The 16,031-nt window shown below is 38.7% G+C and overlaps 1 protein-coding gene across 3 annotated transcripts in view; it reads right to left on the bottom strand.

The window, feature by feature from the left end:
* The window catches only part of MROH9 (maestro heat like repeat family member 9), a 145,425-nt gene that overhangs the window by 103,620 nt on the left and 25,774 nt on the right, over positions 1 to 16,031 (bottom strand). For all 3 annotated transcript variants that reach the window (XR_009729921.1, XM_061382585.1, XM_061382584.1), the window contains exons 4-7: positions 11,218 to 11,353; positions 10,583 to 10,669; positions 8,094 to 8,198; positions 1,672 to 1,807 (exon numbers count right to left, since the gene is read on the bottom strand). Coding sequence is in view for 2 of the 3 variants with exons in the window: in XM_061382585.1 (XP_061238569.1) it covers positions 1,672 to 1,807; positions 8,094 to 8,198; positions 10,583 to 10,669; positions 11,218 to 11,353 (464 nt within the window). In the remaining variant the exon portion in view is untranslated. The remainder of the gene's footprint in view (positions 1 to 1,671; positions 1,808 to 8,093; positions 8,199 to 10,582; positions 10,670 to 11,217; positions 11,354 to 16,031) is intronic.

The raw sequence follows: 16,031 nt of genomic DNA, 5'->3' as shown, positions 1-16,031 counted from the left end.
TGGAGAAGGGAATGGCTACCCACTCCAGTATACTTGCCTGGAGAATTTCATGGACAGAGGAGCCTGGCTTACAGTCTGTGGGATTGCAAAGAGTCAGACACAACTGAACAACTAACACAGATGGACTGAATGGCACTAAAGTAATTCAGGGATAATTTTTTCCTCCTGATGAGACAAAATCTCTTTGAGTAATCTGCTTTATTACTTGTGAATTATGAAGTTTCAAATTCTAGCTTATAGGCATGGGCACCATTCCCAGTCTTTTGGAATTCAGTGCTTTTACCTCTTTAACTGTTTTGGGTATTACCCCCTAACCCCGCAAACCTCAGGAAGTTTCCTTACATAGCTAAATAGTTAAATGGACTCTCTGCAGATCTCTGGAGCACTCCTTTCTGGTACTCTGCCATGTGAACTCTAGATATCTTGATCTTTCTGGATTCCCAAATCTGTCTCTTCAACTTGGGACCCTTGGATTGCTCATTTCTGGGCTGCAGCCTAGAAACTTACTCTAGGTTGTAAACTCAATCAATTGTAGACTCTGCTTTATTTATTCATTTATTTGTTCTCTTCTCTCAGGAATCATTGTCCTTTGTTATCTGTTGTCTTTAAACAGTTTATTATGGGAAGGCAAATCTGTTCTCTATTTAGGTACTTAGAAATAGTTTGATACCATAAGGTCTTGCCCTCATGCTTTGTTAGGTAGACCAAAACAGCATTTATTTACATCTTTTTCCCCATCACTGAAGCAAGAATTCTATTTGATGCTCCATTAGAGACAAAAAGAATGCTTTTTAAGAGTCTCATATGGTTTTCCCAGTGGTCATGTATGGATGTGAGAGTTGGACTGTAAAGAAAGCTGAGTTCTGAAGAATTGATGCTTTTGAACCATAGTGTGGAGAAGACTCTTGAGAGTCTGACCTTGGACCGCAAGGAGATCCAACCAGTCCATCCTAAATATTCTGATCAATCCTGAATATTCATTGGAAGGCCTGATGCTGAAGCTAAAGTTCCAATACTTTGGCCACCTGAGGTGAAGAACTGACTCATTGGAAGAGACCCTGATGCTGGGAAAGATTGAAGGCAGGAGGAAAAGGGGATGACAGAGGATGAGATGGTTGGATGGCATCTCAGTGGACATGAATTTGGATGGACTCCAGGAGTTGGTGATGGACAGGGAGGCCTGCATGCTGCGGTTCATGGGTTTGCAAAGAGTTGGACATGACTGAGCGACTGAACTGAACTGATTGGTAATTTTTCTTCTCTTTCTTCCCTGCCTCCACCCAGCATTTCTGTCCCTGCCAGTAACACCCTGACACTAATCTAAGTATGAAAGTGAAAGTGTAAGTCACTTAGTCATGTCCAACTCTTTATGACCCCATGGACTATAGCCCACCAGGCTCCTCTGTCCATGGGATTTTCCAGGCAAGAATACTCGAGTGGGTTGCCATTCCCTTCTCCAGGTGATATTCCTGACCTAGGGATAAATATTGAAGAACCAACTATAACATTTTACAAATAATTCTAAAAAAGATTTAAAAATACATTTTGATAAATGGAGCTATAGATCTTGGGGCAGGATTTAGAAATCTACAGATGTAGAACCTCTTTGGAACCCACAGTAGAATAATTAGGAACAGATTCTTCGTAACCCTTAAAAAAGATGAATCTTACCGCTCTGAATCTTTGCAATGCAGAGGAGGTGATACATTCCCACAAATGCCTGTTGTGTGATTGAGGGATCAGAATGAGAACACAAAAGAGATAACTCTGCTGCCAGGACACCCAAACATGGAGCATTAACACTTGCCTAGTGAACAAACAAAGCAGAAAGACGCATTTACTAAGCGTGAAAGTGAAAGTGAAGTCGCTCAGTTGTGTCCGACTCTTTTCAACTCCATGCACTATAGCCCACCAGGCTCCTCTGAGCCACAGGGAAGCCCTTGCTAAGCATGCTGCTGCTGCTGCTGCTGCTGCTAAGTTGCTTCAGTTGTGTCTGACTCTGTGCGACCCCATAGACGGCAGCCCACCAGGCGCCCCCATCCCTGGGATTCTCCAGGCAAGAACACTGGAGTGGGTTGTCATTTCCTTCTCCAATGCATGAAAGTGAAAAGTGAAAGTGAAGTCGCTCAGTCATGTCCAACTCTTAGTGACTCCATGGACTGCAGCCTACCAGACTCCTCCGTCCATGGGATTTTCCAGGCAAGAGTACTGGAGTGGGGTGCCATTGCCTTCTCTGCTTGCTAAGCATAGTCAATGTTAAATGTTTGTGTCTTATATGCACACACACATGCACACACACATTCACACAGACTCAAACACACAGTAAGTCCCCCACATATGAACATACTCTGTTCTGAGAGTGTGTTCATAAGTCCAATTTGTTCATAAGTCCAAAAAATTTACCTTAGGTACAATCAGCTATAGAGTACTGTACTGTAATAGGTTTATAATACTTTTCACACAAATACATTAAAAAAACCACAAAAATATCACATCTAAAATCTTACAGTACAGTATTTTGAAAAGTACAGTAGTACAGTGAAATGGCTGGCATATTTGCATTCACACCTTTGAATGATCACAACTTGAAGATTTATATGTGGGGGGCTTACTGTATCTGACTATGGTTACAGTTGAGTGTCAGAGTACACAAACTATGTATTAAAATCCTTTCTCTGTTACTGAGTCTCAATTTTCTCATCTATGAAATGCATATAACAAATGCTACCTTGTAACATTATTGTGGAAACTAAGCCGGTAACATTTATGACAAAAAGGAAAGTTCCTAGCAAAGTGCTTAGAAATACTAGAGATTCCACCTAATGTTAGTTTCTATTGCATAAAGTAGGTACCCATTTGTAGGTAGCAAATTCTTAGGATACTGGGTAGGGGAGCGAATGTCCAAAAACTTTCATGCTCCTTCTCCATGTATGAAACACTTCAGATGACTCTGTGAGTGAGTCACTGGAGAAGTGTGACTTTTCTTCCTACAATTGCTCTAATTCTTTCCAGGGAAATTAATTTTTTAAAAAACTCAGTACATTTGCTTCGGGTATGAAAGCTACTATCAGAACATTTATGTATCTCTCCTCCCACCTTCCCCCACCCCATACACACACAACTTCCTTGTGGCTTCTCAAATAGGCTTCTCGAATATTTAGGTTTACATCTTGACTGATTTGTTTAGTCAGATCACATGTAAATAGAGAGGGAAGCAGACATGTAGAAGAAGAGATGGAAGAGACATTTTGCTTTTCTGAAAGTGTGAGTGTTATTACCAATTTTTTAAAAACAATTAGGACTCTGCCCACATGTAGGTTTGCTCAACTAGTGGGCCTGCAGAATCTTCTTGTCTCTAAGACGAATCATTACTTTTCCTAGATAGATGTTTTGATGAATGAACAATGGTTGGTGGTAAAAGAGTCAAACCAACCTTCCAGGGAGGTCCCACGACCTGTTTCTCCTTCTTTGTATTACTCTCATATACCCTTATCTCATATACCTTCTCTTGTTGCTTGACTCACTCACATCTATCTCAGTCTTACACACATTCACACACACATAGCGCACACACACACACTTATATGGAGTCATTCCTGAAAAAACATGAGGTGACCTAGGTCATGTGCCAAGCGTATAACCAAGTTAGAATGCTGGAAGTGATGGTCTAAGTAGAAGAGAAGATAATCTCTTGCTTCTGTGGATGTCTTCCTTGGATTCTTTCTGCCTATACTTCTTTGTAAGGATACCTGGGGCTCCCCCCATCCTTAGGTGGCTCAGTGGTAGAGACTCCATCTGTCAATGCAGGAGACGCAGGTTCGATACTTGGGTTGGGAAGATCCCCTGCAGTAGGAAATGGCAATCCACTCCAGTATTCTTGCCTGGGAAATTCCATGGACAGAGAAGCCTGGTGGGCTACAGTCCATGGGGTGGCACAGAGTTGGACAAGCCTCAGCACATGATTTAGGAGAATCTACAAGCAGACAGTAGAGGTCGCTGTTCAGGCCCCAGGAAGAAACCTTTTATTTCCACTGGGTACTCTGCTCTTTTGGTTTGCATTCCAAGTTTCATTTTCCATTGAATGGCAAGATTTTCAGAACTGCAATTGTATTAAGAAAAAAGGGCAAGGTGCTCTTTTTCTCTATTGTGGGTAACGGAGGAGTATGAGTATGTGTCTAGTATTTTTGCCACAAGCTTCTCTACCATAAAAATTTTTGCCACATACATTTCTGCTGCAAACATTTTAACACATGACTAATTGGTGATAAGGCAATTTTGCTGTGAAAGATAAAATAATTAGTTGACAGTTCAGTCTGACACTTTGGTTTCAACTCGTTGCAATGAGTCAGACTTTATTTCAGTTAGCCCATTTATTGATGACTTTATTGAGCCGACAGATGACAATGATTTGCCCCGAGAGTTGGTTTCTTATTTTGAAACATGCTACATTGAAGGAAAAAGAGGTTAAGAGTCTCAAAGGCTCAGAGGTGAACCTACATTTTCCATAGAATGTTGGAATGTCTACAAATAGACATGTGGTAACATGCCAAGAACAAAAAACAGGAAAGAGGTTTTTATGACACAATATAAAGCTGTTACAAATATGCATTCTAATACTCAGAAACCAATGCCTCTCTTAATGAAGGAAGAAATTTTGGCAAAAAAAGAGAAAAATTGCCATGCTGAATAAGGAGATGAATCAACAAGCAACAAACTTATACTATGAATGAAAACCTTCAAAGACAAGTGCTTAAGTACCACCCACAAAATAAAATCCATTTTTTTTGCAGGGGCAGGATTGACACGAATTTACACACATTTTAAATGTATTTAAGTTGCATTTATCAAGAAAGTCTTTTAAATTTTGTTATTAAATTTTCAAGTTTCATAATGACCTTTTCAATGTCCTCCTTTTATTTTTCATGAAAAAAAAAATTGCCTCATGGCCAATTAGTTACACTACAAAGATATCTATGGTAAAGATGCTTATAGCAAAAGTATCTAGAACCAGGTGAGTATGTCTTACAGTTTATCTCACTGGAGCTGGGGAGCATTTACAGGGGATTGGCCCTAGAGTTTTTTGTATATAGTTTTTTTGCCTTGAGCATTCTCTCTGATTATCCCTTCTCATGAACTCGTGTATGTATAACTCTGAGCAGGTGTCTTTGTAAAGGAAGCTGCTAATGATGCCAGATAGGGTCTTTCTAGATGTGTGTCTCTAGCAGAGTAGGTGTGGCCATGTCTAGATTGCATAGCATGTTTGAGGTGGAGGGGAGACATGACCTAGTATGGGCAAAGAGAAGAGTACGGTTGTTTGAACCTCGGGGCACACTGATTATGCCCTGCACAGGTCCTTTCAGAAGTCTGCCAACCTCAGTCACACCTCCTCAAACACAAGACTTTGGGAATTTTTAATACAGTATAATTCTGTTTTTTTTTTTTTTTTTTTTTAGAAAATCTATATAAAGTGTTGAAAGTAAAAAAGAGTTAAGATATGGAGACATGTAGCTTCTCTGTTTCTGTCCCTAAGTGCTCCTGCTTAGTTTTCTGGCCCTTTCTTAATGGATTCCTTCTTTTGCACATCTCTGGCCTCTCCATTCCTTATAAGAATTATGAGAGTTTCAAGTGTTAACTTCCAAAGGCAAACATTTACTAAGTCATTTAGCTGCTTTTTATCCATCTCTAAACAATGGACTTCCACTTCAGTTCTCACATCAGTTTGGGGCATTGCCTACCTATTCCTGCTTGATGAATCAGTACAGGGGCCATATTCACTTTTTGTTGTTTCCTTTTGGAATATAAATATTTCCTCTTTACTCCTTTTGAGACTAGATACTCATCTGCACCCCAAATTATCTATTTTTGATAATCATTTTTGTACTCTTTATTTACCTGGGGCTATTGTATTTGGAGGGTTTTCTCAAATGCCTGCCAAATCTCAGTTGTCTAGTCATATTTAAGAATGGGATGCTACTAGTGGGATTTTGTATGTGAGCAAGACTTGTCAACTGGTCGACTTGGCTTTAGAGTAGCTGAATGGGGACACTGGGGTCATGCTGAAGTATGTCTAAACAACAGAACCAAGATGATTTTCTCAGGGAATTTGCAATTGTTTTGAGAAATAAGTCCTCACATTTTGTCTACCAATGGACTCCTTTCCCTGTGGAATAGTGTATGTGTAAAGGAGGATGGGATGCAATGTAGATCCTTCTGTATGAGGTGAGTCTTTTCAGTGAGTTAGCACATCTTCAAGTTTCCTCTGCCTCCCACCCTTCATCACTACTTGGGTTTCCATAGCTTCAGACTCTCCAGGGTCCATAGGGAAAACTACCTCCCTTTTCGGCCATCCTCCATCCTGATGTTCACGTGCCCCTGGTCTTTCAGCTTCTCCTGCCAGACTTTATCAGTTACCATCTTCTATCTCAGAGAAGGCAATGGCACCCCACTCCAGTACTCTTGCCTGGAAAATCCCATGGATGGAGGAGCCTGGTAGGCTGCAGTCCATGGGGTCGCAAAGAGTCAGACACGACTGAGCGACTTCACTTTCACTTTTCACTTTCATGCATTGGAGAAGGAAATGGCAACCCACTCCAGTGTTCTTGCCTGGAGAATCCCAGGGACGGGGAGCCTGGTGAGCTGCCGTCTATGGGGTCGCACAGAGTCGGACACGACTGAAGCGACTTAATAGCAGCAGCAGCAGCATCTTCTATCTATTCTGTCATCCAGAAGTTTGCTGACCTCGCTAGCCCATTAGGATCCCTTTACTAATTCTCTTTGTTGCTGTAGCTTTATACATTCAATGCATTTTATTACTATCATTTTGTGGAGGGAGTGGAGATAGACATGTGGACAATTTGTTAGCTTCGACTGGAAATCTTTCACCTGTCTTTTGAATGCTGATATGCCAAATCTAGGAAAAATCTCTGTTGATAAGATAAGGTGACGTGTTTAGCTCACATGTCTTCACCTGTTTGAAAATAGTTTAATCGAAAGGACAAATATTCTTTGGGTGGAGCCATTCCTTCACCCTGATGGGCACACAGGTCATGTAAAAGGAATGCCATTTTAAAATATATTTCTGATAGAATACAAATGAAAGAATTGTTCAAATTGACAATGGCCTCTGAGAGTCTGGAAGACACAGGCCATGGTAATTTATGAAGAAAATAGTTTTATCCAGTGAATGGCCAGAATCTGAGAACGGAATGGGTAGTTATATTTAGTTAGAGAATGGCAGAACAAATCTTCATTATTTACACTGTGTCAGATATAGATATATACAGACCTACACAGACCTTGCTTATGGGAAGTTTAGCTTTTAATTTGTTAATATTTTTGCCCATTGTATGTATTGGTCCCCTCACCTTCATTAATTTCACGGACTTAATTATCTTTAAAAATTGTGATCTTCCTGTGCTTCAAAGATGGCTCTGATGGTAAAGAATCTGCCTGCAACGTGGGAGACCTGGGTTCGATTCCTGGATTGGGAAGACCCCCTGGAGAAGGGAATGGCAACCCACTCTAGTATTGTGTGGACAGAGGCTATCATCCATGGGATTGCAAAGAGCCGGATACGACTGAGCGACTAAAATAATAACGATTATCTTTAGAAGACATTATTTAAAGACAATGTTAACTTAGTAAAGGTTTGTTTCCAAGACTGAGATAAGCTGCTGCTGCTGCTAAGTCGCTTCAGTCGTGTCCGACTCTGTGCGACCCCATAGACGGCAGCCCACCAGGCTCCCCTGTCCCTGGGATTCTCCAGGCAAGAACACTGGAGTGGGTTGCCATTTCCTTCCCCAATGCATGAAAGTGAAAAGTGAAAGGGAAGTCACTCAGTTGTGTCCGACTCTTAGCGACCCCTACCAGGCTCCGCCATCCATGGGATTTTCCAGGCAAGAGTACTGGAGTGAGGTGCCATTGCCTTCTCCAGAGATAAGCTGGATGAGGCTCTTATAGTTCCCACCATCTGGAAAATGCTGGTGTGCTTCCACCTGGTGGCGTTCAGCAAACACTGCAGAACAAAGGAAAGCAATACTGCAGAAGCACAGTCTTTAGGAGCAGGTGGCAAAGGAGCAGTCCCTGTGACTTACAGATCCCCTGACTTTCCTGGCTGCAAAGCTTAGCACTCTGCTGATCACCACCATGGCTTCCTCCTGCATGTACGAATTATCTTCATTCATCCATACAGCCATTTCCTGTTGAAAACACAAGAACCATCCTAGAACCGTGATGTTTCTATTTCCACAATTTCCTTTCTTCTGCTCAGATCATCACCTTCACGAAGCCAAGATTCCCCATGATCTCCCAATAATTTCACACCTATTCTCTATGTATTTAAAAAGTATGACAATGAGCTTGTATACCACTGTCTATAATAGTATAGTACTTCATCTGCCACAGTTGCTACACTATGGGTTTTGTTTTATTTAATTCTATCCAACACGTATTTACTAATATCCACTATTAACACTTTGCCAGACATCATGAAAACTTCAGCATGGATTATTAGGATTACCATGATTATCATGGAAAACAGGATTATCATCAACTGCTTCTCTTCTTTTTATTTTAAAGTGCATGCTAATTCTCTCTGTTAAATCATTGGATCTGATTTTCAGTTTTAAAAAAGAATCAAAATGTTATCTGACCCTGAAATGTCATTTTATTCCAGAATTTCCTCTGCAAATTCACGATACAGATATTTTCTGTCTCACGGTATAGAATATATTCCTGGAGGCAGCTCAGTGAGAAAGTTCTTGTTAATTTTGATTCATTGCTAAATTTGGTCTGTCTTGCTGTGGCTTCTGCCTCTTTGTTCTAAATCCTCAGGTGCAAGGACATAGGTATAACCTTGGGAAAGGAATAAGACTGCATGTGCCTCACATGTTAACCACCATTAGTAAGTAGACTTCTTAAGACTGATTGTTGGAGTCCTTAGTATTTATGCCAATGGTTGGATAACTCTCATCCCTTTCACTTGCTCCCATTGTATAAAACTGTTCTGAAGTTTATTTCCTAAGAATGAAGAGTCTTTAAATCTCAGCCTCTTCCTTTTCCAGGAGTGAGGTTCAGCTCTTTCTGAGGATCAGGAGAGTTTCTAGATGTGGTACGTTTAAGAATAAGGTGGTTAAGTAATGGACTCCCAAGTTATAGTAGCGCCTCCACTCATTAGAGGCCCACATATTGCTTCTCTCTCAGCTTCCACTTCCTTATCTGCAAAATGGGAGAAATAATTTTAACTTCCTCATAGGGTTATTTTAAGGATTAAGTTAAATAACCCATTTATTAAGTATTCAGTTTAGTGCCTGATATAGAGTAAATGATCAATAAGCAGCATAGGGTGGTTGAAAGAGTATACATGGGAGTGTTAGTGAAAGTGTTAGTCACTCAGTTGTGTCCAACTCTTTGCAACCCCATGAACTGTAGCCCACTAGGCTCCTCTGTCCATAGAATTCTCCAGGCAAGAATACTAGAATGGATAGCCATTCCCTTCTCCAGGGGATCTTCCTGACCCAGGGATTGAACCCACATCTCCTGCATTGCAGGCAGACTCTTCAGCATCTGAGCTTCCAAGGAAACCCTTGGCTTTACCTTTCACTTTCAATAACCACCTTAAAGTGCATGGAAAATAAATGGCTAAAATCAGGCACTGTATATTTTATTATCTTTCACATTTCTATTTATCTTCATATATATCAACTCTACTTCTTTCCTTGAATGTATTTTATGATTTGCAAAACCCATCAATCTAGTTTCTCAGTATTTCCAGACAGCTGCCTCCGGATGCTATCATATTAAAAATGCAAAACTGAAAATCATAATATGTCCAGATAAGTCTCTGTCTCTGGCTGGCACATTAAAAATATACTGAAGTCTTGGATATGAACATTGGGATTATGGATGTTTATTAGACCTTCCTTGATACCATGATATCCATGAAGATAGGATGACCATGGAATTCTCTAGTCCCAGAGTTGTGAGGGAAGAACGTGCATATTAACATTATCAAAATATGGCTAACTGTTACATGGACCTGAAGATGGTTTTGACCAATCATTGTATGTTCTGCTACCCTATATTGTGTTCACACTTATGTTGCCACATAAAACCTGGCTTCTTAAGTGTCTGTTGTTGCCATACTCCCAAAATTGAATTCTTAAAATTCTGTCTCTGTGGTTCAAATAAAAGGAAGGGATTTCACTTGGGAGATAATGACACATTCTGGAAGGTAAAGAAAATCTTTCAGCTGCCAGATACTTGAAGGAGATGCAAGTATGGCAAATGGTAAAAAGTAAAATATAGTATGGGCTTCCTTGGTGGCTTAGTGGTAAAGAACCTGCCTGTCAATGCAGGAGACACAAGTTCAATCCTTGGGTTGAGAAGATCCCCTGGAGGAGGAAATGGCAACTGATTCCAGTATTCTTGCCTGGAAAAATCCCAAGGACAGAGGAGGCTAGAAGATTACAACCCATCGGTTTGAAAAAGAGTTGGACATGACTTAGGGACTAAACAACAATAACAATATAGTATGCTCTTTAGCTTTATAACAAGAAAACAAAGCCATATATTTTCCCTTTACCTTTAAGAACTGCAGTTTGTAGACATCTTTAGACACTAAGATCAGAAGAGTGTCCTCAAATATGTTTAAAATAGTTCGGTATAAATTCTGAAAAACAAGTAAGTTAGACAACCAGCCAGCCAGTAGTTATGTAATCCTGGATCCTCAGTTCTCCCCATATATTGAAGGTAAAAAAAATAAAGCAAGATGTATCTATGGAGGTGAGACCTCATTCAATACAACATGCCATGAATTGCTTTAATACCTTGTAGGACAAGAGAACTGTGTAGCAAGACTGAGAAATAAAAAACCATGGATGTTACTGATCTTACTACAGAAGTCTGCCTACCTGCACTTTTCTTGGCTCCTATTTACTTTGAAGCACTTGCCAGTAAACTTGCTGAACTTGCTAAACAAATTAACCAAAATCTCTTCACCCATTTGTTCCTATAAGTTCTATACAATTCCTTACACCCCAGGGATTGTAGAGTTCACCAGGAATCCAGGAAAAGAGATTAGTGCTGGAATATGCTATTTATCTATTATATCCAAAAAGAGTGAAGAAGAAAACATAGATTACAACTTGTGGGCAGACATTCTGTGGGATTGCTGTGCATAAAGACGTCTCATCATGATTAAAGGAAGCAAAGTCTTACTTCTAGGTCATTTTCGTCTTCTTCATGCATTCCAATTTCCCTCACTTCATCAAGATTTGTGACAGCAAATGCCATTTTAAAGGATGACTTTATTATCTTCACTTGAGTTTCAAACTGCAATGCAGGATCCACGAAGCTGACCAAAAAAAAAAAAAAAAAGATATAATTATTAAACTAAGGAAAGAACAGATGTAAGGTAAATTTAGTGGCCTTTTCTTAGTTTAAGAGTTAGTATACTAGAACATGAGGCCCAACTTTTGGCTTTATATAACGTGTGAATTTTAAGTATTACTCTAAAATTATTATGGTGATTTAAATATAAAGGAATCATTTTTTTGGTAAAAAATAATTTGTAATCAGTTATTTAGAATTCAAAATATATTTCTCCATAGACATAATACTTTACAGGGTGGTTATTTCCCAGCTAAGCTCTTCAAGCCATGCTGAAATTTAGGTAGTTGAAATATATCACTGCCACATTTTATCTAATCCATGAGACTGTGTTTTTCACATGTAACACTTCTGATATTGAGATATATCTTTCAGTAGATGGCAAAATAAACCTTCCCATCAACCGTTAAAAAGATAAGTTGTGACACAGCTATTTTTCCTTTGATAAGTGTGATCTGGATAACTGTGCCTCCTGATTTTTTAAAGTACAAATAATAATTTTTTTTTTTTTACAAGATGGTAATATAGTTGGTAAAGGTAGGAAATCTTGTGCTGAACTCAGAATCATTTCCCTCTACTGGACAAGAAGATCTAAATATCTGCTATCCATTGTTTGAAATGGAATTTCCTGGAACATAGTAGATAATTTTTTAAATCTTAGGAAGATTGATTTGACCTATTCATGGACTCCAGTAGATTTTCAGACTCTGAACAAATAAAAGTGTGTTACCTATCAATAAGTTCCAGTGGTTTTTTTTTCAGTGGTAGGATTCTAGGGATGTATGATTTGGTTTAGGAAAATGAAAAATTAATATTTTGATAAAATAGAAAATCATCTTGTAATGTACTTTGAAATCATATTACCAGTTCTAAAAATGCTAAAATGGTCCACATAATGAACAAGGATTAGGAAAGTAGCATGATGCTCCCCTGGTAGCTCAGCTGGTAAAGAATCCGCCTGCAATGCAGGAGACCCCGCTTTGATTCCTGGGTTGGGAAGATTCCCTGGAGAAGGGATAGGCTACCCACTCCAATATTCTTGGTCTTCCCTGGTGGTTCAGATGGTAAAGAATCCGCCTATAATGTGAGAGACCAGGGTTCAGACCGTGGGTTGGGAAGATCCCCTGGAGGAGGGCATAGCAACCCACTCTAGTATTCTTGGCTGGAGAATCCCCATGGACAGAGGAGCCTGGTGGGCTAGAGACCATGCGGTTGTAAAGAATGAGACACAGCTGAGTGACTATGCACGCTAAGCACACACGTGATGCTCTGATGCATTCACAACTGCTGATGGAGTAAGAATCTTCCCATTTAAATGTGAAGAAGGTTGAGGGTCAGATATTGGTGATAATAAAGAAGAAAGCCCAACAAAAATATATGGGTCAACATAGACAATTATCAGCAAGTACACTTTTGAGAATTTCAGTGTAAAACTTTTCTTATATTCTAAGATATATAACAATATGGTATAGAAATAAATGTGAGAAGAAACAATAAATATCTCTCACAAATTACTGTGTGCTTTAAAAAAATTTTTGAGCTAAATACTTGTTTCAGATATTGGAGTGAAGTGAGAATTAGCGGTAAACCAAATATACTAAAATTTTTTCTTGAAAATGTTTTATTTCTTCTCATTATAGAGCAATAGTATTATATAATATTAGTAAGTGAAATTTTTGCAAGATTAATTTCAAGAATCACAATTGAATAAAGGAAAGTAGATGTCTCTTGATAAAAGCATGGGAATATTATATAAAACATCAGAAATAAATCAGGAGGGCTATGTCAATATGCTGTATGATTAATTCAAATAAAAAAGTATTAAGAGATATGTACAATTAATATTAATTGATAAAAGTCATAGTTATTAACATAAAATCTCAAGCACATAGAAACAAAATTGAAAATTGTTGAACATATTTATTAAAATATAATATAAAAACTATTAAATTATTAAGAATATAAGGAGAAATAGAAGTACATGGGAGAAGATTAAGCATTCAGTTATTAGTATGTGGCAGGTAAAAATTTAAAATCTGCAAATGATAAGGCTATGCTTTAATATAATTAATAAAGAGATATAAATAAATTATACTAATTAGATAACAAGGGTTATCTCTTTAAATAATCAGGGAATGCTGAAAAATATTTTGCATATAGTTAGCCATAGAAAGTTTCAAACTATAAAAGCATATATATTTCATTCTCTCATCACCATGAGAAATCTATTTTAAAAATTATAAAATTAGAAGTATTTAAATATTATCAACATTTTTTTTCTTATTTAAAATGAGACAAAAATAATAAACTATGCATATAACTTAAGATTCTGAAAGGGCTAAAAATACAACCAAAGAAGTGAAGGGCATAAACAAAATAAATGCATTATTTAAAAAAAATTATAAGGGGAAATAAGTATAATGGCAATTTTAAAGATTTAAAAGAGAAGTAAAAAGGGAGTAGAAACTAAATAACTAGGAAGACTAAATTAGTCAAAAAAAGAAGGGAGATATTATATGGGTTTAATTTTGTTATTGTTTAGTTGCTAAGTTGTGTCTGACTATTTTGTGACCCCATGGACTATAGCCCACCAGGTTCCTCTGTCCATGGGATTTCTCAGGCAAGAATACTGGGGTGGGTTGCCGTTTCTTTCTCGAAGGGATCTTCTCAATCCAGGGATTGAACCCACATCTCCTGCTTGGCAGGCAGATTCTTTACCACTGAACAACCAGGGAAGTCCATGGGTTTAATAGTAACAAAATTCATTTATATTGTTAAATTGTACAGGTATATATGAAGATATAACATGTGTAAATCTTTATATATCAAATAATACTTGATCAAAATATGAAAAGCAAAATTTATAATAAATTTTTTAAAATAAAGGAAAACCATTATGTATGTGGGAGATTTTTAACACATTTAAGTAGACCAAAAAATTAAAATATGGAGAAGGGGATTCTAATTTACAGTCTGCCTTTCCATGAACCTTGTAAAATAATATAATATTCCAAATCTTGTCTATATGTATCTTTGTATATATGCATGCATATCTTCCAGGTGACTAGGCTTTGATGAAACACTTATAGGTGCAGTTCTTCTGGAGAACAAATTGACGCTGTCAAAAGCTCTAAGACAATTCATATAATTTGCATTACTTCGGGTTTAGGGGAAACAGATGCTAAAAGAGGATTTTAAGAAGTCTAAGAGAAGTAAAAGAGATTTCCAAAAGAAGCAGAGAAGGAAGGAAAAAAGATTAGGGTAGGAAGAGTCTTGGATTACAGCAAGTTCCAAGGAGGTTTCAGCCTGGCTGATGAGGATCTCTCGAGCTGAAGTCACCCACTGGCACCCACTGGAGTTATTTGTCCTACCATGCTGGGTCACTGATGCGAGCAGCCCACAGGAAGTGAGGCCTCGCAGACCATGTTGGCAAATCTACACAGGCAGCAGCTGTAGCTGTTGGCCAGTGAAGATCTTCCAGAGCAGGGCATTTTTATGGTTGCCTATCATTTAAATCAGGGCTTCCCTGGTGGCTCTGTGGTAAAGAAATACACCTGCAATGTATGAGACTTGGGTTCCGTCTCTATGTTGGGAAGATCCCTTGGAGAAGGAAATGGTTACCTGCCGGGGTCCAGCCCCAGCAGGATCCAGGGGTACCCTCAGGATGACGGCTTAGGCGATAAGGATAGCAAAGCAGAGAGCAGGGCTTGATCTTCCTTGATTAACACAGAAAGCCAGTAAAGCTCCTGTGTTCCAAGGAGTCATCCTGAAAGAACAGAGAGAGAAAAGGAGGGAAAAGGAAAAAAAAAAACCGACATGGGGAGACCGAGCTCTGGTGAGCAAGGCCCATAACTTTATTTTCAAAAGGAACTTTTATACCTTGACTTGTACATAGAGGGAAATGAAAGATGCAAAGTCATACAGAGTCAGCCCAAACATTACATCTGTTTATCAAAACCAGGACTTTTTCTGCATACCTTTCCCATAAACAATGTTGTGTACAATATGTTCTGGCCTTGGAGGCCTGTGGACATTTTATGACCCTTTTTTGGTAAAGGCTGATCAGTCAGAAAACTTATTTTCCCTTAAAGTGTTTTTTCTCTATTTTTCCCAGCCTCAGAAAATAATAAACAGAGTTACATTCTCACAGAGCAAAGGTGCAGCAAGTTACAACAAAGAAAGAACCAATTAGCTCAAAGGTCTGATGTAGTTAATTCCAAGGCTGCTGCTTGTTTTTCTTAGATTCCAACTATGTTAACCAATGCACTCCCAGGTGCACAATGGATAAGGGATATGGGCATTTGGCAGCAAGCATTGGCCCAAAAAGGAAGCCCTTTACCAGTACTATCTAGTCTAATAATTTTTCATCCCTTAAAGGACTCTATGCTCATTAGGACTTTTAGAATGTTTTGGCTTCCTGTTCCTTTCAAGACTGGGGAGTTGTGAACAATCATGTGTGTTAATTGCAAGAGTATGGATAAACCTGTCAGGCAAGCTAGAATATCAACAGAGGGGTTAAAATAGAAATATTCCTTTTATGTCCAAGAGACTTATTAACTAAAGCCCTAAGTTGACTTTTTCCAGAGAAAGGTGGTCGGGGATAGCCCCCTGTTAATGTCAGAAGAGTTGGTGAAAGGCAAAAA

The sequence above is a fragment of the Bos javanicus genome, chromosome 16 (assembly GCF_032452875.1).
Source record: "Bos javanicus breed banteng chromosome 16, ARS-OSU_banteng_1.0, whole genome shotgun sequence".
NCBI lineage: Eukaryota > Metazoa > Chordata > Mammalia > Artiodactyla > Bovidae > Bos > Bos javanicus.
This window is presented reverse-complemented; position numbering and strand designations above follow the sequence as displayed.